This window comes from Megascapheus bottae, chromosome 19 (assembly GCF_031878675.1).
Source record: "Megascapheus bottae isolate mThoBot1 chromosome 19, mThoBot2.hap1, whole genome shotgun sequence".
Taxonomy (NCBI): Eukaryota; Metazoa; Chordata; class Mammalia; order Rodentia; family Geomyidae; genus Megascapheus; species Megascapheus bottae.
Window position 1 is genome coordinate 27,989,174 of NC_143527.1, and position 24,454 is coordinate 28,013,627.

Genomic DNA, 24,454 nt, shown 5'->3' on the forward strand with positions numbered 1-24,454 from the left:
AAGGGGCCGGGAGTTTGGCCTAGTGGTTAAAGTGCTTGCCTAGCATGCATGAAGACGCGGGTTCGGTTCCTCGGTACCACATACATAGAAAAAAGCCGGAAGTGGTGCTGAGGCTCAAGTGGTAGAGCTCTAGCCTTGAGAAAGTCCAAGGACAGTGCTCAGGCCCTCAGCCCAAGCCCAGGACTGGCAAAAAACAAACAAACAAACAAACAAACAAACATATATGCAACATATCAGATGTCAAGGTAAGATAAACTGTTTATATTCTTGTCTCTGCTTCCCATATAACTGTTCCACCATGCTAGGCTCTAGGACAACAATCTTTAATCCATGAAGTAGACTCTCCTTCTCTCTTGACTCTGCTCCTACTCTTGATATCTCTTTCTCCTCTCATTCTAGGAGTGTCAGTCCATTTCCATATAGACCCTAGAAAGGAGAGCTGTAGCTACAGACATGCTGCGCTGAGAAGATGGCTGTAAATGTACTCTGGGTATCTGCCTTCTAAGGGAAATACTCATTTTTAGAAGATGTCAGGAAGAACAAAATCATGTAGGCTCCAGGGACTGTTTCCTCAATGACAGAAGGATGAGTCTACACGCATATTATGGGGTCAAGTGCAACTTCCTAACTCGTTGTGTCATCCAACTAATTATATCCAACTGTGTATATCCAAGACTATCCATGACTATCCATGACTAACTTGGACAAAGAACAAAGAAGTCTTTCTTTTTTTTGGCCAGGGCCTGGGCACTGCTGTCCTTGAGCCTCTTTGTGCTCAAGGCTACTGATCTACCACTTGAACCACAAGGCCATTTATGGTGTTTCCCAAGTAGTTTATAGTTTATTGGAGATAAGAGTCTCACAAACTTTCCTGTAGGGGCTGCCTTTGACACACGATCTTCAGATTTCAGCCTCTTGAGTAGCCAGGATTACAGGTATGAGCCACTGGCACCCACCTGAACAAACACATCTTGTAGCCATGAAACTGATTATCATCTGCAGCATCCTTGAAGGAGAAGTTAAATCTAGATTTGGAGGACAAGTTATTCTCGGGAACTTACAGCTGTGGGAAGGTGAATCTGGTTTTCACGGAGATATACAGTACATGTGAAGTAGGCTTTTGTCACTGTTTCAGAATCCATTTGACTGAGTATAATAAATTTATTTTAGTATAAACTCCTCAGAATTCAGGTTCTGATGTCATCTCAGTTTTCTCAATGTGAATGCTTTTTTCCCCTGTTTAAAAAATTTCTTCATTGGAAATAAAGCCAGTGAAAGAAGATGCTCTAAAAGTTTCTGTGATTCTATAATAGCAACTGCACATCTTTTATTTTACTAGTACTGGGTTCATTCATAGCTGCCAAAATATAGAAGTTTGATTTCAGTTGTGTTCTCTAGTGGGTGGTAGGAAGTTACGTTGGATTTCCATATGGGAGCCCATTTGGATAAACAGAAGTTTACTATTATAAGAAATAGTCAAGTATTCATTTTATTCTTAAGTTGTTCCCTTTATATCCATTTCTGCTACATTTCCAGGTGGTTGTACTTCCTGATGGCTTCCACTTCACATTAAAATTGCAGAAGTGATCCAATGCAAAATCTTGAGTAGTGGTGGAACTGCCTGTACACATTCATTATGCCAAAGGAGCCAGCAAGAGCGTCAGTATGTCAGAATGTTTTTTTGCAGAAGTTTTTTTTTGATGTGGATGTCTTTAAACATCTAAGCAATGATATTTTTGTGAGTTGGATGTATTTATAAAGCCCACAATCGACATTACTGAAATATACATTAGGAGCCTTCCTATGTATAAGAAGAATAGGTAATAAACATCTCTTCTGAACATTGGCATACATTTCTCCTTACTTTTGGGATAGTCCTTAAACTTAGCACTTATTAGTAGTTACTTAAGAACATTTATGGCTGTTTTCTGAAAAAGATCCAACCAACGTTTCTGAATAAAAATGAAATACCAAACAATCAGAAAGCCCTGAGTTCAAAATCCCAGTTCTGAGAGAGAAAAAACAAAAGTGGAATATCTAATAGGTATCAGGGGCTACAAGGAATGGAGCAAAGTAACTACAGATTGAAGACATGCATCAATATAAATATTTCCCCCATATAAGCAGATTATCTCAGTTATTTTGTCCCAGCAATAGAAGGCTGAATAACAGAACTTATAACAAGTAAGTCCCATGCAGTCCAAGGGTAGAACATCCAATGTCTGCTAAGAAGAAGCAAGAAATCTACCAAGCTGCATAACTCATCTTAAGGGTTTATTTCACGAGAGAGAATGATAAAGGAGGGTTGACTCTGATTAAGATGCTATATTCACAAATGGATATACTACAATAATAATAAAAAGTCAAAATATTTTTATATACAACACTAAAGGGGAGAAATATCTCATTATCTTTATGACAGTTATAGCTAAAGGATCTGTGTGTGTGTGTGTCAGTGGTGGGACTTGAGCTCTTCAGCTCAAGGCTACTGTCCTACTCCTTTAGCCACAGCCCCACTTCTGTTTTTCCAGTGGGTAACTGGAGAAGAGTCTCATGGGCTTTAGTGCCTGGGCTGGCTTTGAACGGCAATCCTTAGATCTCAGCTTCCTGAGAAGCTAGGATTATAGGCATGAGCCACTACACCCACTAAAGGATTTCTTTAGAATGTCATATAGTGGAAAGAAGTTAGGCCATTGGGAGTGAGTTAGGTCATTGGAGTAGCAATGACATAATCTTTGCTCCTAAGAATGATTATATAAGGTTAGAGAAACAAATTGCTTCAGAGATGATGAGGAAGATTTTCCTCTATGATCCAATTGACACAGACTGTACTGGCCAACAATATAGACTGGATGAGGTATTGAAATAAAGCCTAATTTTTCTGTTGAAAACACAGTACTTATTTCAACGAGGAGAATTTCTTCATGGAGACAATAATATATGTTTATAAACCCAAGCAGGGACTGTTCTGCTACTGCTCTAGGTTGCAAAATGATAGCTGATGGCCTTGTTGACATAAATTTGTCAGGAACATCTCCATTAATGGAGTAATGCTTCTAACTATTGGCTTGGCAAGAAGACTAAACAACATCTCCACAGTCTTAACATGCAATCGCCAAAGGTTACATTAGCCATTTCCCTTTTTAATATGCAAAAATAAGTGGTGACTGAAGAGTTGGTGATGCTACATGAAGACAACAGGCTGTGGGCAAAGACCTTGTGAAATCTCACAGGTCATGGAATCCAGAGAAACTTTGGGCATTTCATGAGGCTGTTGCAGACACCTTGAAAAAATAGCCTTAGTGGAATACCTAGGTCCTTACTTAGCCACTAACCCACTGCAAGACAGTGGGTAAGGGACAGTTTCTTTGTGCCTCAGTTCCTTCCTCTGGAAAATGAGCGATGTGGGCAAACAGTCTCTAAGATGTCAGCCAGCTCTAACGTTCTCTGATGCTATGAGGGGGAAGTTATCCCATAATGAGGCTGTGTTTCAACTACGGTCTGTGGACCACAGTGCTGTGTGCACACAAACACTGCACTTGTTTTATGGTGCTCTGTAATTGACCAGTCCATTGAACACAAGCCATGGATACTTTGTGAGGCTAGTCATTTCAATTTCTTCCCTGTCTGCTTGAGGGTCTTGTTATGATACCTCAGAAACATTGGCCTAGACAACTTGAAAAGAAAAGTGTTAAAACAAAATCATCCTCCCACCTGTGCTTCATTAAATTCTCCGCAGGCCCCGGATCACACTACACTCTTGAATGTCCATAGCAGATAGGGAATGAAGGATGATGAGTGAAAATAAAGGTCAGATCATAAAATACCACTCTCCTTCCCATCGGGAGGCACTGTTTTACTCTCCAGTCTTTCCCACAGACTTTAAAGTGCCTATCAATCACAGAAGAGACTTCACTGATGTGTGCCAGGTGAAGAAAAGAAAATGACAGAAACTTCACAAAACAATTTGCAAAGGCTGGAAATGTGGCTTAGTGGGAGAGTATGCAAGTACCATGTAAACAGAAAAAGTTGGAAGTGGTGCTGTGGCTCAGTGCTAAAAGCAGCTCAGGGACAGGTGCCCAGGCTGTGGAGTTGAAGCCCCAGAACTGGCAAAATAAATAAATAAATAGTTTGCAAAAAATGACCTGGAGAAGGGCAAAAGTAAATGAAAACAGAGATTGGGGAGTTGGAGAGAGCTTACGGATCAAAGGCAGCAAGCAGGAAGTTCAGCAGGAGGCTGATGGACTGTTCCACGTGGATCTGGTGGGTGGTTGGCATCCGTTTGTTGAGCTGGTAAAAAATGGTGGAGAGCACGGCCTCTAAGCGGGCCACGTTGAGTTCTATATTTGGGTCCAGGTTGTTGAGAGCATTTTCCCGCAGGGCTTCTATGATGTTCCAAATGTCCACCAGGTGTACTGAAATTAAAGCAGAGTGGATGAAGGTCAGGGAAGCACAAAGGGGCAGGGATCGTCACACGCAAAATGGGAATTCAAGTGTGATTCAAAGCCAGACCCAAAGAAACACAGACATCATGGTCACCCTCAATTGTAGTAACTAAAATATGTCTAGGATATTCTTAGCAGAGGATCACAAAAGCTCAATAGCTATGTGTATATAAAATGATGCTTATCTAAATGAACTCTAAGAAATGGAAACAAGAGCATTTTTTCTTTTTTTGTGTGTACTGTTTGCAGTTATTTCTTTTTTATTTCTTTTTTTGTTGTTATTGTTGTTCCTTTGGTTTATTCCAGGTTGTTACTTTTTGATTTCTGTACCCTTTGTCTTGTATATAAGTTTATCTGATTTAGGGAAGGGAAGGGTAATCACAGAAATAGTGAGACAAAGGACAAGGGATAAACCAATGTAACAGTGATACTCACCAGACACTATGTTGGAAATGAACTTTACAACTGTGGAGGAGCGGAACTGGGAGGGGGTATAGGGGAAAATGAAGGAGCAGGTACCACTTCTCAAAAAGAAATATACTCATGACATTACCTATGTAATTGTAACCTCTCTGTACATCACCTTTGCAACAGAATTTTAAAAATAAAGTTGCATTTGAGTATTTAAGATGTTTTCATGTATATATATATATTTTTTTAGTAGTATGCAATTTGGAAAAAACAAAAAGGGAAATTGAAGCAGAAGGAAGGCAAAGGGAAGAGGATACGTTAGGATAAGTTTTCTATGGCAAATTCTACACAGCAGGATTGAGTCACAGATCTGACTAGCCTGGACAAGAACAAGTAATTTCTTGGCTACATAAATGATTAGCAAATCTGTCTTAAGTCATTGTCACTTCCCACTAAGACAATCAGGAATTCTGTTTCTATATTTTGCCATTGGCCTGAAGTACTGTTATGACATCGCAGTAACCATCACCAGTCCAAGATTAATAAACATATTCAATCACCCTACATGTTGCCTTTGAGCTTCTCAGGCAAGTGAGCAATCTGTACTTTCTAAATAATTGGAATCATATGATGTCCACTTTCCTCTTCATATGTATTCTTATTTTAATATGGATGCCTTTAGATAGTTTATTATGAGGTTCATCTATATTGTTTCACGTATTAACAGTTTGCTCTTTTAAATGCCAAATAGTATTCCACAGAGAATCACAATTCAACTCACTTGGTAGACATTTGAATTGATTTAGTCTTGGGACTGTTTTGAATGACGTTGCTAAAAACAATAGAAAAGTCTTTAGCTAGACCTATGCTTCTATTTTTTTTTCTTGTTAAGTACTCAGAGGCTGAGTTAAACTGGTGAATAGTTAAACTGGTGTTTAGTTTGTAAAAAAGAAAGCTTCAGAAGTGTCTTGCAAAGTCAGTTACTCTGTTTTGCATTCCAGAAGCTGTGTGTTCCAGTTTCTTCACATCTTTGCTCAGGTTCACTTTCCACTTTTACCATTTGCTAGTAAATATTTGGTCTTTTCTCAGTGAAGTGCATACACATTTCAGTTCCTGAGAAATGTGCACACTATGTTTGCTTTTTTCATGAACAGCTCCTCAGTTTTTTCTCCCACCTCTTTGTTCACTTTTGATAATACGTGTGTGTATGTGTGTGTGTGTGTGTGTGTGTGTGTGTGTGTGTGTGTGTGTGTAGTGTGTGCATGAATGTGCAATGCCAGTCTTCAAACTTGAACTCAGGGTCTGTGTAAAGTCCCTGAGCTTTTTTGCTCAAGACCAGTGGTCTACCACTTGAGCCACAACTCTGTTTCCAGCCTTTCATGATTAATTAAAGAATCTCATCAGCTTTCTTGCCCTAGCTGCCTTAAAATCACTGATCCTTAGATCTTAGCCTCCAGAGTAGTTAGGATCATAGTGTGATCCACCAGCATCTAGATTTCTTGTACTATTTTTTTAAGTAACATCTCTTCAGCTCTTATTGGCATTGTATGTGACTGCTTTGTTGGTGTCCTTTCTTTCCCTCCTTTCCTCCCTTCCTCCTTCCCTCCTTCCCTCTTCCCACCCTCTCTCTCTTTGTTTCTTTCCTTTTGCCAGTATTGGGCTAGAACTCAGATCCTGGACACTGTCCTTGAGTTTTCTCAAGGCTAGCACTCTACCACTTGAGTCACAGCACCACTTCTGATTTTTCCTGTGTATGTGATACTGAAGAATCAAACCCAGGGCTTCGTACATGCTAGCCAAGCACTCTACCACTAGGCCACACTCCCAGCACTGTTGGTACCATTTCTATTTCTTTTCTATTATTTCTCGAAACAGATTTTATGGTTTCTTGATTTTGGTAATAACCACATAAGAAGGGACCAACAAGCAAAGGTGTTTGTTTGCTTGTTTGTTTGTAGTCACACTCTCTCCTAGGCCAGGTTAAGCTACAGGATCTCTAGATTCTGAGGACCCAGTGACATCTGTGCAGATCTTATTTGCAGAATTAGCATAAGGGTAAATGAAAACGCAAAATCTGGTTCCCATAACTAAGTTTATATGCATTGAGAACATTAATATTTAAGCAATTATGCAAATCATCCAACTAACAAAAATAGGCTACATACAGGGCATAAAATTAACCCTCAAAAATCAATTGCTTTCCTATATGCCAACAGTGAGAGGAAAGAGGCAACAATCAGGTAGTAGGAATTAACTTAACTAAGAATGTAAAGGATCTTTTTGCTGAAAACTTTAAAACTCTGAAAAAGGAAATTAAAGCAGAACTAAGGAAATGGAAAAACCTCCCATGTTCCTGGATTGGAAGAATTAACATCGTGAAAATGGCAACCTTGCTAAGGGCTATCTACACATTCAACCCAGTACCCATCAATATCCCAATGTGATTTTTTAAAGAAATAGCAGAGGCAATCCAAAATTTCATATGGAATAATAAAAGACCCCTTACAGCAAAAATAATCCTCAGCAGAAAGAACAGCAGAGGAGGAATTTCAATACCAAACTTTAGACTCTATTACAGAGCTATAGTGGCCAAAACAGCTTGGTACTAGCACAAGAACAGGCCTGAAGACCAATGGAATAGAACTGAGGACCCAGATATTAAACCACAGACTTATGGCCACCTAATCTTTGACAAGGGAGCCAAAAAAATAGAATGGAAGAAAGACAGCCTCTTCAACAAGTGGTGCTGGCAGAACTGGTTAAGCACCTGCAGAAAACTAAAGTTGGATCCTTCTTTGTCACCCTGCACCAGGATTAACTCCAAATGAATCAAAGATCTTCAGGTAAAAGCAGATACATGAAAACTTTACAAGAAGGAATAGGAGATATACTAGATATCCTTGGCACAGGTCGAAACTTTCTTAATAAGGACCAAGAAACACAACAAATTAGAGAAAGTCTGGGTAAGTGGGACTGCATTAAACTGCAGAGCTTCTGTATGGCAAAGGACATAGCTAGCAAATTAACTAGAAAGCCTACAGAGTGGGAGAAGGTCTTCACTAACAATACAACAGACAAAGGCCTCATATCTAGAATATATTAACAGCTCAAAAATTGGATCACTCCAAAACTAATCTCTAAAGAAACAACCATCCCATTAAAAGATAGAGAGTCTTCTCTGAAGAAGAAACAAAAATGGCCTATAGACACATGAAGAAATGCTCAACATCTCTGGTCATAAAAGAAATGTAAATCAAAACAACTCTAAGATTCCACCTCACTCCAGTTAGAATGGCCAGGATCAAGAAATCTAATAACAACAGATGCTGGAGGGGATGTGACCAGGAGGGATCACTACTACACTGTTGGTGGGAGTGCAAACTCATTCAACCACTATGGAAAGCAGTATGGCAGTTCCTCAAAAGACTAAACATAGAGTTCCCCTATGACCCAGCAATTCCACTACTTGGCATTTACCCAATCATCCAGAAACAATGACATACTAAATCCACTAGCACAATGATGTTCATTGCAACACCATTTACCATACCAAAGATATGGAACCAACCCAGATGCCCCTCAGTTGATGATTGGATCAAGAAGATGTTTGTATTTATACACAATGGAATTCTATGCTGATGTCAGAAAGTCTGTGTGTGTGTGTGTGTGTGTGTGTGTGTGTGTGTGTGTGTGCGTGCACACCAGTCCTGGGGATTTAACTCAGGGTCTGAGCACTGTTCTTGGGCTTTCTCAAGTCTAGAGCTCTACCACTTGAGCCCAGCACCACTTCTGGCTTTTTCTATGTATACAGTACCAAGGAATCAACCCCAGGTTTTTGTGCATGCTAGGTAAGCACTCTACCACTAGGCCAAACTCTCAGCCACTGGACTTAGATTTTTAAACATGGCCTCTTTACTGCAAATGTATAATCTCTTAGCCTCTTACAGTCTTAGAGTCTTACTTTCTTCATCTGTAAATTAGATAGATTATTTAATGGAAAAGTGATTCATAAAATGTGGTAGTTCCTAATACATCAACAATATATTACATTTGAACAAAGAAATGTTTTTTGTAAGTGATGTCAAAAGGAAAAATATTGATACATCTCTGGTTTGGGGTGAATAAATACGAAATACTTACCAAGTGAAATACTTAGGATATTTGGAAAATCTCAGATTTAAGTGACTTTAAAGTTACAGCCTTTCTGGCTATCAGAAATATTAAGGATATCACTTATATGTGCTAGTATTATTTACCTAATATTTCAATTAACAACAAAGTATTCCTTGAGAAATGACACAGCTGCATGAGTCTTTTCTTTCAGCCTCCGTTTTTCCCCCCACTCCAAGTATTTCTTACAAATTGTGCCAGAATGCTAAGTCTCACCCATAAATCTGACATGCCACTAATATGGTGTTTAAAGATTTTAATAACTCCCATTATTTTTAATCCAAACACAGCTTGCAAAGTGGTTCTTATTTTAAAATCTGGCCTCTGCTGCTTCCTCGTCGAATGCCTCATTCATCATAATTTGGCATCCATGCCGCTTTGTCAAGGGTGCTTTCTGGATCCTCGGTCTCCTGGTTTGGAATCTCTTCTGGATGTCACCTTAGAACTCTACTCTTCATCCATTCGAAACAGTGGAGGACCAGGAGTTTGACCTAGTGATAGAGTGTTCACTTAGCATGCACTAAGACCAGGGTTCGGTTTCTCGGTACTATATACATAGAAAAAGCCAGAAGTGGTGCTGTGGCTCAAGTGGTAGAGCTCTAGACTTGAGAAAGCCCAAGGACAGTGTTCAGACTCTGACTTCAATTCCCAGGACTGGCACACACACACACACACACACACACACACACACACACACACACACACACACACAATTTGTGGACTCCATGGATAGGATGTATGCCTGTTTCTGTGTCAAAGACGCCACACCCAAAGTGGTCTAACATCATAGGAGCTGTTGATCAAGTGAAAAAATCACCAGGAAATGCTTTAGGAGAGAAGCTGAGTTTCTCTGGATGTATTTGATTTCTAAAGGGACAATGTGACACACCTGTAAAGGCTCACACAGGTGTGGATGTGTGCATAGGTCATCACTAAGCCTCTCGGTCTTTTATCTTAGAACACTGAGACCAACAATAGCAACCAACCTCAGATAATTACAGTGAGGATTAAATGAGATGCCAGGAAAATACTTGGAATAGGGCATGCCACATAGGAACTCATATTGTATTAGGAAAATAAAAGATCTAGACATCATATACAATTCTTTACAAATAAATATGCATTCTTGTGTTCATCCAATTGAAGGAAAAATGTAATTTAAGGAAAAATGAAGCACTAATTTCTAGCTCACTGTGAGAACTGATAATTGAATTTAATTTCGTAAAGCTAATTTAATCAGATGCAGTACACTGGGGTCGTGCCTAGAAGCTCAAAGGCATACTCAGGGAGCTAAGATTTGAGGGAACATGGAAATGACTTAGTCACACAGACATAATCACAAACCATGATGTAACGTAACAAACAGCTAGAGGGTGAGTTACCAGACAGACAAAGCTTCATAAGGAAATCTTATCTGACACAAGTAAATGCATAGACACCCCAAACATTATAGATTTCAGGGAAGGAAGCAGTGGGGATGAGCAGTGGGTAGTAGTTGGAATTAATTGTCTTAGTTTGAGTATGAGGCACTCGTACTTCCACACAGGGTATAGCAAGGTACAGAAAGATTGTCCCCATGTACCATATTGGAATGCTATTTCCCAGGGGTAGCATGGTAGATAGGGGACAAGTTTCACTGTCAGAAGATTGGAAGTTCACCCCGCCTCTGCTAATAGCTACAAATCTGAACATATTATTTCATCTTCACAAATATTACCCTCACAGTGATGGGTGTGGTAGACTATATAAGTGCTAGCCACATGTAACAGGTGCCCAACAAATGATAGTTATCAGTGTTAAAGTAATCCATTACCCTTGTAACTATTAAAGCATCCTTGAGGCCAGGTGCTAGTAGCTCACACCTGTAACCCTAGCTACTCAGGAGGCTGGTATCTGAGGATCATGGTTCAGACAGTCCAGGCAGGAAAGTCTGTGAGACTCTTATTTCCATTTAACCACCAGAAAACTGGAAGTGGAGCTGTGCCTCAAAGTAGAAGAGTGCCAGCCTTGAGCAGACAAGCTTGGGAAAATGCCAAGGCCCTGAGTTCAAGCCCTATGATTGATGCCCCCAAATCATCAAGTCTCAAGCTAAATTTTAGCACAAATATCTGAAATCCAGAGACTTTGCAGTCATAATAGCAAATACTTATTCAGTGTAGTTGTCATGAATCCTGACTTTGCATTGGGTTTGTCCTACTGGATAATTTGAAATCTGAAGAGAAAGGCCATGTTCTGTCAAGGTTTCTTGAACACGTTCTTTCTTTTTTAAAAATATTTTTATTGTAATTAATAAAAGGGTTACATGATATTTGCCAGATAGAAGGTGCATTAATTCATATACATTGATACCCTTTCACATGTCTTGGTCCCCATTACCCTCCCCCCACCCCCCCATCTTGGTTTTCCCCCCTTCCCTATCCAATTTCAAATAACCAAATACAAATATATCTAATATATCAGATAACAAAGTGAGATACTGTAACAATATGATATAACCAAGGGACAGCAAAAGAGATGAGAGATAACATAATACATTAAAGACAACAATCATTCATTATATGGCTTTTGTTTCAATATCCTGGAGGTCCTTTCAATTAGCTTCATACTATATGGCCTTATGTTCTTTCATTGGTAAATGTTCTGGGAGTTATAATAGCAGTGTGGAAGGGAAATTGCTGAGAATGACAGGTTTGCCTTGGGCAAGTAACTTAACGTCATCCTGTTCTAGAATCCTCATCTGTAAAGTGGGACAATAATAGTTTGCTGATGCACTGTTATGTGGGAGGGGTTTTCAATGAAATAATCTACACAGACCACTCAGGGCTTGATAAAACATTCAACAGATGTAAATGACTGAAAAACAAGCATCACAAGCATTTTGTTTAAATAGAAACATTGTGAAATGATGATTTCCGATTCTCTAGAAAGCCATTATAAAGTATATTGTTAGGTCTGCTAGTTTTATATTTGTATTTGTATATTTATATAGGTATGGCTATATATGCATTTCACATACGTGAATGTACACACATACATACACATATGCTATACTATATATGGTGCTTGTGTGCTTCTAATCATTTTAGAAAATGAGGACATTTAGGATATGTAATAGTGGGCACTTACCACTAGATGGTACTGTGCTTACTTTACTCAATAGCTATCAAGCTTTGTCATCATAAAGCACCTGCTACTAGACACTGGCGATAAGCAAGTGGAGCTCTCTCATCTGTACAACAATGTACATTTTATATTAATCTACCAGGTATTACAATACTCTGAAGAATAAAGTTCCTTACTCAATATGAACCATATCATGAATAAACAAAGTGCATTCTTTAAGCATATTTAGAATTTCATGTAATCTTAAAACTAATAATATCAGTGTTCATCCATCAATTATAAAGAAGTAAGAGTTTTTCTTTATAAGGAAAAATAAATAAAGTTTTAGTAGTTTTCCTAGAAATCTAGGCACTATCAAGTAGAAAAGCTAAGCTGAGGTGGAAGGGAGCAGTCAGAGGTAGAGAGAGTGTTGGTTGTCTGTGGGCTGATGCATAGCAGTTCTTTAGTCACCAGTTAAGGATGATTTAAACTCAAGTATTCCTGGGAGAAGTTCTAAAATAACAGGTAAGCGTAGCAAAGGACAACTATTACTGTTAAAGTAATTAAACACTGTGATCTAAAGCCATACTATGCTTCTGTTCATTAATAAGATAGTTATAACTAGTTAGAAATGGCTGTCATAGAATGAGAAGTGGTACAATTATAGGAATAAAATATGGGGGCCAGAGTGTCAAGAGGACAGCAGCTTCAGGATTTAATCTGTCATGATTTAATTCAAGGCTAGCCTTCTGTGGACCACATTGTGAATGATGGTGGTTTCCTTCTTTTTTTTGTTTTTAAAGCAATTATTGATCTCCTCAAAATTCTTAGCTCTAAACTCCACCACTTTCTGATTCTAAAACTGAAGAGAGCTGGAAAGGGTCTTGTCAAAGCTTTCCAGGTGATGCTGAAACCCACTCATTTGCAAACCTCTAGAAGGCTCCTACAGGGCAAGGAGGGTCAGTAGTCAATCGACTTAGAGTTCAACTTCCTTCTTTCTGGCACAGCGATTGTCAACCTTGCTGTTCGCTGCTCACATTCCAGGCTGGGAATTCGCTCCCTGGAGGGCTGCTACTGCCCATCCAGCAGAATGCGGGGAGCGGCAAAGTGGCAGGCATCTCAGAAAGGTGACATTTCCGGTCCCCACTCCAGATCAAGAGAATCCAAAGTGGAAATTTAATAAATAAAAATACTTGCAAGAAGCTCAGAGGCTTCACAGAGGTGAAGTGAGAAGGAGAGGGGTGAGAGGGGGCGCTATGCAGGGAGGCAGGGTGTGAGGATGTAAGGTAAGGAATTTAGCCCTTGTCATGTGAGCATGTCACATCCACTCTGCGCTGCCCCTCATGCTCATTAGTCTGAGTGGCTCACTCAGGGTCTCTCATAGCCTTCCATTTCAGGCTGAAACTTTCCCTTATTCAGTACTATTTCTCCAGTCTTTGTTGTGTGGCCATTCTGTCCTTGGTCCTTCCTTTATAGTATGCAAGACAGGCAGCTCCCTGCCTTACATGTGGTAGGGAGTAGAGAGATTAACCAAATAAATGTATTAAATATGTTGTAATGAACTATTTTCTCTCTTTTAATTTCAAATACAAATGACATGCAGTGAAGGTATATGCCCGGTGACTTGGTTGATATTCATGGTAATTCATACTAGAAATCTAGTTTCTCATGTGAAAGGAGATGGCAAGAGAAGGGTTCACACACAACTTCATGAATACAGTACGAATCACAATATACACCTTATTTTGTAGGTGGAGTGAAGAGCAATGAAAGCTTACATGAGAACACAGTGAACTCTAATGTGCTCCATAAATTTTAGGTATTATACTTAATTTAGAAATAAAACAGAGTTGCATTAAGATGTATTATTATTTCAAGTAGAATTATTAAACTCATACCCAAAGTTCTTTTAGTACTTTTTTCCCCACTTATAAAGATATATGTCTCATATGATTGCAAAAGCAGCACTGTTAGGAGGCAGAGCAACAAGAGAGAGGAGAGGGAAAGAAGAGTGTTATTGATAAGAATGAATGTGATTAAGTAATGATCTACACAAATTATTATGTATATACATATATATCACTGATGTATATGTGTATGCACACATGTATGAAAATAGCATAGTGAAACCCACTCAAAACTGGAGAGAATCAAGGTAGAAGAAGAGCAACAGAGGGTGTAAATTTGATCGAGGTATGTTATAAGCTTGTATGAAGATCTCACAATAAAAGTTCTTGGTACAATTAATATATACTAAAAGAAGGTATTTGTCTCATACTATAAGCTTTCCTTCTATAACTTCAGGATTAATGGGTAAAATAGTGTTTAAAAAATGCCATGAAAGAAATTACTGGTCAATTCAATTTCAGGTTAAATACTTATCCTAATGTTCAGAGCTTTGGCTCATGAGAATATTTCTTTTTTTCCATATATTTTATTGTAATTAATAGAAGAGTTACATTATATTCACCAGATAGAAGGTGCATTACTTCACAAACATTGATACCCTTTCTCATGTCTTGGTCCCCATTTCCTTCTCCCCACCCTACCCCTCATCTTGTTTTCCCCCCTTCCCTATCCTATTCAAATAACCAAATAAACATACATACAATATATCAGATAACAAGGTGAAATACTGTAACAATATGAGACAGCAAAAGAGATGAGAGATAACATAGTACATTAAGGACAACAATCACTCATTATATTGCTTTTGTTTCTATATCCTGGAGGTCCTTTCATTTAGTGTCATACTATATGGCCTTATGTATCTAGGTTTTGTATCTAGGTTTTGTTCTCTGCTAGGAGAGCCCAAGGTTTCTACTGATTATGACAAATGAAGGAAACCATTAAGCCTTTGAGTCTGGCTTACTTCATGAGAATATTTCAACATATTACTACTTACTACTCATCTATTGCACACAAAGGGAATGACATATGGAAAAAGAATGCCATATGCTTACAAATACAGAGCTGGAAAAGGGAGTAAGAAATGAGATTCTGAAATAGGTTAAAAATTAAATCCAAATTGTGTTTTTTATTTATTTTATTTATTTTTTTTCCTGTCACGGGCTTGAGCTCAGGACCTGAACACTGTCCTTGGGATTTCTCAAGGCTGGAGCTCTACCACTGGAGCCTCAGCACCACTTCCGGCTTTTTTCTATGTATATGGTACTGAGGAATCGAACCCAGGTCTTCATGCATACTAGGCAAGCAGTCTACCACTAAGCCAAACTCCTGGCCCCAAATGTTTTTTTAAAGATCTAGAATTCAGTATGATTGTATGTAATTGAACAAAATCGAAAAGCTTGATTAGAGGAGATTTCAATGTTTATGATTTTAACAGTCAGATGACCTACTGAAGATCAACACAAGTTTCATTGGAAATAAGTTTTAAAGACAGAGATCTTTGTTGTCACCTGGAAACTCTGGAAAGATGTGGAAGAGAAGGTAAAGCTCAAGTTTGTGCCTTGTGCACAGCAGGAGAAGTGGAGGGTAAATACTCAATATCACAGAACAAGGAGGAGGACGGGGTGTTCAGATTTTTATTGACCCAACTAGGAAAGAGGAGTTTGATTAGAGTTTACTGTCAAGCAAGGTACATCACTAAGCAATCACTTCTATGGACTGTTATGCTACCACCTTCCTAATTTGTCAATGATCAAATATCTCCACAGCAAAAATGCATGAAAAAAAAATTTAGCCATGAATTCTATTAAGAATCTGGATTTTACCAGATTTTAGGTTTCATTTCATTTTCAGATTACCATGTGAGTTAATTCATATTCCCACCCAATCTCTAGCCAAATCTGATGGTGAAAAGCAAGGCTGTTCTTCAAAATGAGCAGTGGTAGGATCTCAGCCTTGAGAATCTGATTGCACAGGTCTGTAGATTTACACAGGCACATTAAGTTGAGATCCCTGCTGTGGAGTATAGAGTTGGAACACAGGAAGAACTGGAAATCCATGCTCATTTGAGTGAAAGGAATTTGTTTTAAAAGTAACCCCTATATGACTGAAATGTCAATAACCAACAGTATCCCCCCAAATTCTGGAACTATTATGGTAAAGAGAACCAAGTGCAAATTATCTAATCATTAAGGTTTCATCAATTCATTTTTATGACCTTACTTAGGCCTCTTTTTTATGAGAGAATAATGTAGAAAAACCTAATGGAAAGGAAAACCCACCTTACTGGTCACCAAATACATTGTGAAGTGATTGCACTGGAAATATTACCCATCATCCACATCAACTAAACATTGAATGAAAGAAAATGTTAGTAAAATTATATCCAATCTTTATAAAGTGACCATAAAGAATATCCCAGTAGCTCATCTTTTTTTTTCTCCCCAGTTTCAATTTCTTCCTTGTTCTTAGGGTATGCTTTATTTTATTGTAAAGGCAGTTTGTTTTCTGCTAAGAATTCTTGGAGAGGAACATTATACCTTACAAAGATAACATTTCCATCTCACTTTAGTTTCCTGGGTAAGGTGATGTAATAAAGCATCAAGAAAAAGTGTTACAACTACTCTTGGTGTAAAATCAAACTGAGTATTACTCCAATTCTAAAAGGCTCTTGTATTACATCTGCTGCCTACTGGGAAAAAATACTCCGTGTGTTTCTTAAATTGTGTTTATAGACCAGCATTATTGTTCAAAATGAGGTTCAGCCATTGTTGGCGCAATAGCCTTCATACTAGAAATTAAATTTAACTATGTTCAATCACACCGGGCATTTAGTAAGACTATTATTTTCAATGTATTATACCAAGAATTGTGAAAATAATAAGAGAAAGTAAATGAAAAGGATATGAATAATAACTAATTTATCCTCTCTGGTGTTTAACTTTGTAGAGAATATACTTAATAACTTCAGAAGCAAGTGGATCTAATATCTAATCTCCCTTTGACAAGTCATCTTGTAGGGACCCCACTCTAGGTTTAATTGCCAGGCTTTTATAACTATTGTGATTCCCTCACAATATGGAGATAAAGGTGATATCTTCAAGAAACCTCATGGCAAGAAATATCAAAGTTGAGAAAGTTCAAGATCTTTTAAGAGGAAAACAGAGTTGAGGATGTCAAGTAATACAGTATACCTAGATGACAATTACAAATATGTTTTAAAGTAGGCTTTCAGTGGTACTTTATTCATCTACATTAACAGACACTGATTTACACACCCTGCCACTGATACCTTTTGCTTGTTTCATAGCTCATTTTCAATGGTCTCAAAAGGATTATTCATTTTTTTCTTCATAAGTATCTATTGAACACATAAGCCAGGGACTGTGGACACACCAGTATTTGAGACACGCATTGACTGCCTACATTTGAACTGAGAAAGACAAAGTAATGTGCATGTAAGAATGTAATACGTACTTTAAGAAAAAGAAAGATAAACAATAATACAAGGAGGATGACATGAGAGCATCATAGGGAGGCTCTGAGGACAACTTATTTCCAGTTATCTATTCTTATTGGGGGTTCCAAGACAAGAGTCCTACCACTTGAGTCATACCCCTAATACTTTTGCTTTTAATTTAAATTTCAGATAGGGCTTTATACTTTTTCCCTTTCTACTTTTGTCTTCCAAGTAGCTGGAATTCCAGGTGTGAATCACCTATCTGTCCTCCATGTTAGCACAATTCAATTCCTTATAGCTATAGGGATGAGGCCCATGTTGGCTGCTGACTGTGGGCTAGAAATATTCCAGCAGGTAGAGATTGAACATATGGTTACCATGCTCTTCAAGCCAGTCTAGTCAAATCAAGCTGGCCATGTAAATCCCCAACCATCTCTTCTGTCAGGAGAAAATGCTCTGATCTTAAAAGGTCAGGTGAGTCCCGTGCAGATAGTTTCTCTGTCTTAATATCAGGTACACAAGAGAGCAAAGTCTACATCTCAGTAAATCCACAGATGTGAGAATTTTGAATGGAATGCCCCCAGCTAGGAGATCTTGAGATCATTTTAGGTATTGATATAGGTGTTTTAACCAGGTATCTGCAATCAGCAAAGGAAGATGTGTGGGGATGAATGTCAGAGGTATGTGGAAAGCCTAACTGTAGAGACTCTGTTATTAATTCAGTTTGAAGTAGAACAAGAGTTCAAAGATGGCCCCAGGGCTCATGACTTGGGTCTGAGCATGGGTTGCTGTTCCACAGCTGAGGGTAAAAAGGTTTCTTTGAACAAACCTTCTATGGTTCTATGCGCCTATTCGGAACTCAACTTTTACTCTAATTTCCAACGGGTGAGAAGAATATATTAGACATGAAAATTTCATTATTGCCCTAGAGGTCTACTAAAAGAAATGTGCATTTATTTACATTGTCTTTTGTAAGAGAAATTTGCAAAGGGAAAAGATTTCAGAATGCTCATTTTAAAGATGTTTTCTTTTTACTCACACATTTTCTCCTTGTGGTCTACAATGATGCTTCACATACAGTGAAATGCTTGCTTTCAATTTGTTCAGTAAATAAATACACAAATGATTGCTAAAAAGCCACACGTGTTAACAAAGCTCAGTGCAGCGTGGGTACAGCAACCCCCACATCCCTGTCTTCCTGGTTAATCTTCTGTTTTCTCTCACTGAGCCCTTGAAGCCCTGAGATCTGAGGAAGCAAGCTGGGGAAAAACACCTTGTGAGTATCATTTTATCATTTGGCTGTCTGGCACCAGGCCTCTGGTAGGAGCTCTCTGGAACAGAGCTTGACAGGCCACAGGGAAGGTTGAATATCCTTGCATTGTATGTGGAACCTGCACAGGGCTTGGAGTTAGAGAAGCAGGCCATGCATCAGCTAGGCCCATCCTGCTTTCCTACATGACTGATGTATTTAAAGGTGATGCTTTTACCTCAGTCAGGAGAGGAAAATTGCTGTACAACTTCCTCCATAACGCAGCAACAGTAGCCAAGCAAGCTATCTAACATCTGTTACATCCGGGTCTCTTAATACAAGCCTGTGGGTCCTGGCTTGGCCCACAGATTGACCCATGGCAAAAATAGCTTGTGACATTGGCTAAAATTCAAAGTACCAACAAGAAAACAAACACTGGCCCCTTTCACATCTTATAAATAAATAGACAACTAAAGGTCAGAAGCAACTTGAAGGGCTTTAAAATCATAGCTTTTCTTCACTAGAGGTTTGTAGGGAAAATAACTTTGCCATAGATTCAGGGAGCCCGGGTGAAGAGCTTTTTCTTTGTCATCACACCCAGGTATCATTAATAGGTTTGTTTATGTTCTGCCACCACTCGTTTCCCCCACAGGGAGTTTTGGGGAACACTGTATTCTAACACAATGTACTTTTCTTTATTCTAAACAAGTGTCTAGAATGATTCAACAGCAAGAATGAAAATACGTATCAAAACCATTTGCAATAATAGAGAGAACAGAAAATCTTGCCTCAAGGGTTAGTCATCTACCTCCTGGGAACCTCTCTATTCTTTCTTCCAAGGCCACTCAAATGCCTTCTTTCTCCTTTCAATGCATTTTGGTTCTGTTTCTCTTGACTGAGGGTTTTTTTTAACTACAACTTTATATTTTACATTCAAGTTTTCATATATACATTGGTATGTGGAAAATAAGAACTGTATTCTCGGTAGACAAGAGCTAAGATATCCTCCCCAAGATTCCTGGCACACAGTGTCCTATTCCTTCTCCCAGCTAGTCAAACAGTAATCACGGTGCTCTTATGAAGGTAAAAGCACCATTTTTCACAGGAAATACTGGTCCCAAATTAGAATATATTACCTTACAGAAGTGATTTGGGTAGGCCTTATACCAACCTGTTTATCAACCAGGTTTGCATGGGCCAATCACAAAAGGAGACGTATATACTATAGTTGGTATGAAAGAAGAAACATGCTAATTTCCTACATAGCCCCGGGTCCAGAAATCCCCGAAGCTCTGAGAACCTAAAGTCATCCTCAGTTGACAGCCAGCAAGGCAACAGTCAATCCTATGACTACAAAGAAATAAATTCTGCCATCAACCAGTACATTTGGAGTGGAATTTCCTTCAGATGAGAACCATGAACCCTTTGGTTTCAGCCAGCTTTGATTGGTGCCAACTGATCATATGACAGAAGAACACAGATTCATTCAAGGCTGTCCACACCCCGCCCCCAACTTAACGAGCCTGGGGGGCGTGGAAGGAGGTGCACACCTGGACTGGGATACTAGCCCAAAGGAATGGGAGGAGTGTTGGTGTTTACAACTGACAATGTCTCTCCAGTTTTCTCCTCTACAGCCTAGGTTCTGGCTAGTGAAAAATGAATTCAGTCTACTATATTCATTCCTTCATAGAAGAATCTTCATTAGGAACTACTTGATACATGGCACTCACTGGCAGTCATTCATACACAGGTAAAAAGGTAACTTCACTTTAAAAATTTTTATTATGACAGTAGTGGCTTTAGAACTCAGGATCTTGTTTGGGCAAAGAAAACATTACAACTTGTTCCACCTCAATCTTTTTTGTTCTTGGCTCTAGTTGTTTCTCAGACAGAGTCTCACACTTTTTCCCTGACTGGCTGCAGACTGTGACTCTACTACCAGCCTTTTTTAAAAAAAAACAAAACTGAGCAGTGGATCTCATTAATATTGTCCCCAGACGAACTAGAACTATGTTCATCTTATTGCTATTTTTCAAGTAGTTGCGGTTATAGGTACAAGGTACTAGCTTTACATTCTGTGGTTTATAAGAAATTCTGAAAGAAGTTTGGAGACATTAACATAAGTCAAATCATATATCTAACTTAAATTATTTCCTGATAAAAGATACTTGGAAAAACGGATAGAAACATCTAATACTTTCCTATTAGCGGAAAGATACTTTGAGAGACTCTGAAAGCCAAATACAGTTATAGACCTTCTCACTTCTTCCCTTTTAAAGAAATATTTAATTATTATGACTGACAGATAAAACAATCAAACTATGACTAAAACAACTAAAAGATGGACAATGTGAGCTGTGGAGGGAGCACAAAGTATTACTTTTCCTCTTAGTCTTGTTATTAGCATTAAACAATGGGTTTTAGTGGACAATTCTTATCTGTCTGTCTGTCTGTCTATCTATCTATCTATCTATCTATCTATCTATCTATCTATCTATCTATCTGTCTATCTATGCATTCCAGTCCTGGGGCTTGAACTCAGGGCCTGAGCACTGTCCTTGGGCTTTCCTCAAGGCTAGAGCTCTACCACTTGAGCTCCCAGCACCACTTTCAGTTTTTTCTATGTATGTGGTACCATGGAATAGAACCCAGGTCTTTGTGCATGCTAGGCAAACACTCTATCACTAAGCCAAACTCCCAGTCCATAATTCTTATTTTTCTTAATGATTTTTGTTGTTCATGAACTCAATGTTACATTTCTTTCACAGTAATGTCTGGAATAAAATAAATGCTGACATTGAGTGTAGCTGGATCATTAAGCTTGTCAGCACTGATCACAGAAATAATGTTCCAGTTGGGAGCAGTTATTTGTTTAATGTAGAGTCTGAGCTGTCATTTCATACATGCCTGTTCCAGGAGTTGAGGGTGCTTATTATTATTATTTTTTTAGGATCTTAACAATACTCTGGAGACTAAAGGGAAAGCTTTGATTAGAAAGGATTAGGAATACAGTATTTTTCATGCTCTTCCATTCCTAGCTAGCCTGGTGTCCTCTGAACCTGAGCAGCCTCATGCCTGCATTCCATTAGGGTATGTTTTGATAATGTCATGGGGGAGTGGTAAAAGAGAACAAGGGAAAATAATTAGAGGAAGGATCGAGGTGGAAAAGAATCTTTATAGAGGAAAAGTAGAGGAATGGAGATTCTTGCCTAAATAGGGATGGGACTCATAATTCTCTCTCTCTCTCTCTCTCTCTCTCTCTATATATATATATATATATATATATATACATACATACATACATACATACATACATACATGTATTTTATGGCCAGTCCTGTGGCTTAAACTCAGGGCCTTAGTACGGTTTTTGGGCTGTCTCAAGGATAGCACCCTACCACTTGAGCCATAGCACCACTTCCAGCTTTTTCTGCACATGTGGTACCAAGGAATTGAATCCAGGGCTTTGAGCATGCTAGGCAAGCATTCTACCGCTAGGTCATGTTCCTGACGCATAACTCTTGTTTTATAGCAGGGGTTGGCAAGTGCTTCCTTTTTGTGTGTGTTCTTTCTGGCTGATGAAGTATGCATGCTTAGGAGAGGAGATGTTCTGAGCAGTAGAATTTTGCATTTCAGGTAGGGTGGTTCAGTACCTTACATGGACAATTCAAGTGGCCCTACAGGATCTGTATCAGATTTTGTGACCCAAAGAAGCTGAGACATGTTCCTGGGACTCTGGCTGGTTTTATCCAGCTTAAAATTAACTTTTTCCCCTTCTCTATCCCAATACATCATGAGTTCAGTTTTACAAATATGGTCTTTTTTGAGTATTTATAAACTCAAAGTCTACCTTGGAATAGGTTGTATATCTGTGTCTTCATCTGACTTACTAACTAAATAACAACAAAAGAATCTGAACAGTACCATAAAGGGAGATTCATGTGTACTACAAAAAGGCCTGCCTACCTCCAAGCTGGATGGACCATTATTTATTACACTGTATGTGGTTGTGATACTATGTAGTCTAAACTGGTTTAGAACTCACAATCCTCCTGCCTTAGTCTCCTATGCTGAGATGACACGTGTGCCGCCAAAACTTCTTCATTCTCTTATGTCATGACTCATTTAGGAGACAAACTCATTGTGTTCTGTTACAAACACACCTGGAAAAAACATTACCTAACTTTGATTCGGACTTCTTTTGTTGTAGCATAGCAGTTCATTGTAAGGTATCAGAATTGCTGTGAGTTAGATTTCACTGAAGACTGAAATTACCTTCTTCCAGGAAGTTGAGTATTGACTAATGTGTCACATATGAAACATGAGCGCTGTCCTTGACCCCTCCCCCAACCCCCAACCCCATGGAAAGAAGTCTCCAGTTTTGATTATGAGGATCAGTGAGCAGTGATGTCACCATTTTCCAAGTAACGGTGAACAGCATGACAGCTATATTTATTGTCAGTATGGATAACTCAGAAAACACAAGTAGTATGTCAATTTAATACTTTGACCAAGGTAAAAACAATTTTTAAAAGAGGCTTATTTTCAGCAGAGCGGTGAAACTAACCTTGCTTTTCTTTCTTTAACTTTGTCTAGTTTGATTAGAATATTATCTTTCCTCTTTCTAAAACAAATGAAGTCTATAAGGTGGTACTTTGTAATGAAAGTAAGACTTTTTTTTTGCTTAAGCTGAGAAGTCTATCTATTCTTGAAATTAAGGCTTTACCTCCCAAATACTCCTTAACTATATATCTGTAATTATATATAACTATATGGAACTATATAGTTATACTTTTATACAGATATATAAATATTTATATATAAATATATGCAGTTAATATATAGTTAAATTTATACACAGTTTTATCAGTGTTTTTAAAAATCTATCTACCCACTTCAACATAGAGTAGCATTTTAAAAATGTTGAATTACAGCTTACTACTCTACTGTCTCTAGCTCCTAACATGATGCCCAACATAAAGCAGGAGTGATCCAGCTTGCTATATATATATATATATATATACATATACATATATGTATATATATGCAAGCTGAAGTAAGTTCCTCTATTTCTTCTTTCATTCTGTTGTCTGAGGTCAACAAATGGAGTTAATGTTAATTTTTTGTGCTAATTTTGTAGCTTCAGAAGGAAGCTTAAATGTGTCCCAGGAGCCTATAAATGTAATATTTAATAAAGCTCTTAGAAACTAATTTTATGGAATTGCAAATAAAATACCAAGAGTAAACAGAACCAGAAGACACTCTATCATTGTTTGATGCCATTTCAAGAGTATTATGTTCCTCCATCCAGAGGCTCATCCATTTCTATATGTTGATAGGAGCATGTAACTCAGATCACAGGATTACCAAGAGTCTTCCTACTGTTTGTGTCTCATAATACCCTTAGAGTTGTTGGATAAACATATTGTTTTTATCACCCCTTGCCAGAAAACTCGGTTTTAATAAACATACTAGCAAATATAAAGAATGGAATTCATGAAGGTAATTTGCCCTAACAACTGGCATACTTACAATTGCATTTCTTCTGTACAAATCTCAGCTTACATGCTGTTCTGTAGGTGGAGAGCCGGATGCGGTCCAGATCTTGAGCTCCTAGTGGAGGAAAGAATACACATATGGTATGCAATGTGTGTGGAGAGGAATTTATAATGTCTGTAAATAAGACAACTGCAGATAGAACCCATGCGG

At 38.4% G+C, this 24,454-nt stretch overlaps 1 protein-coding gene across 10 annotated transcripts in view; it reads right to left on the bottom strand.

The window, feature by feature from the left end:
• Dtna (dystrobrevin alpha) overlaps positions 1-24,454 on the bottom strand; it is a 287,652-nt gene that overhangs the window by 88,282 nt on the left and 174,916 nt on the right. For all 10 annotated transcript variants that reach the window (XM_090353262.1, XM_090353257.1, XM_090353260.1 and 7 more), the window contains 2 exons: positions 24,278-24,358; positions 4,202-4,415 (listed from right to left, as the gene is read on the bottom strand). In XM_090353262.1, coding sequence (XP_090209388.1) covers positions 4,202-4,415; positions 24,278-24,358 — 295 coding nt within the window. The remainder of the gene's footprint in view (positions 1-4,201; positions 4,416-24,277; positions 24,359-24,454) is intronic.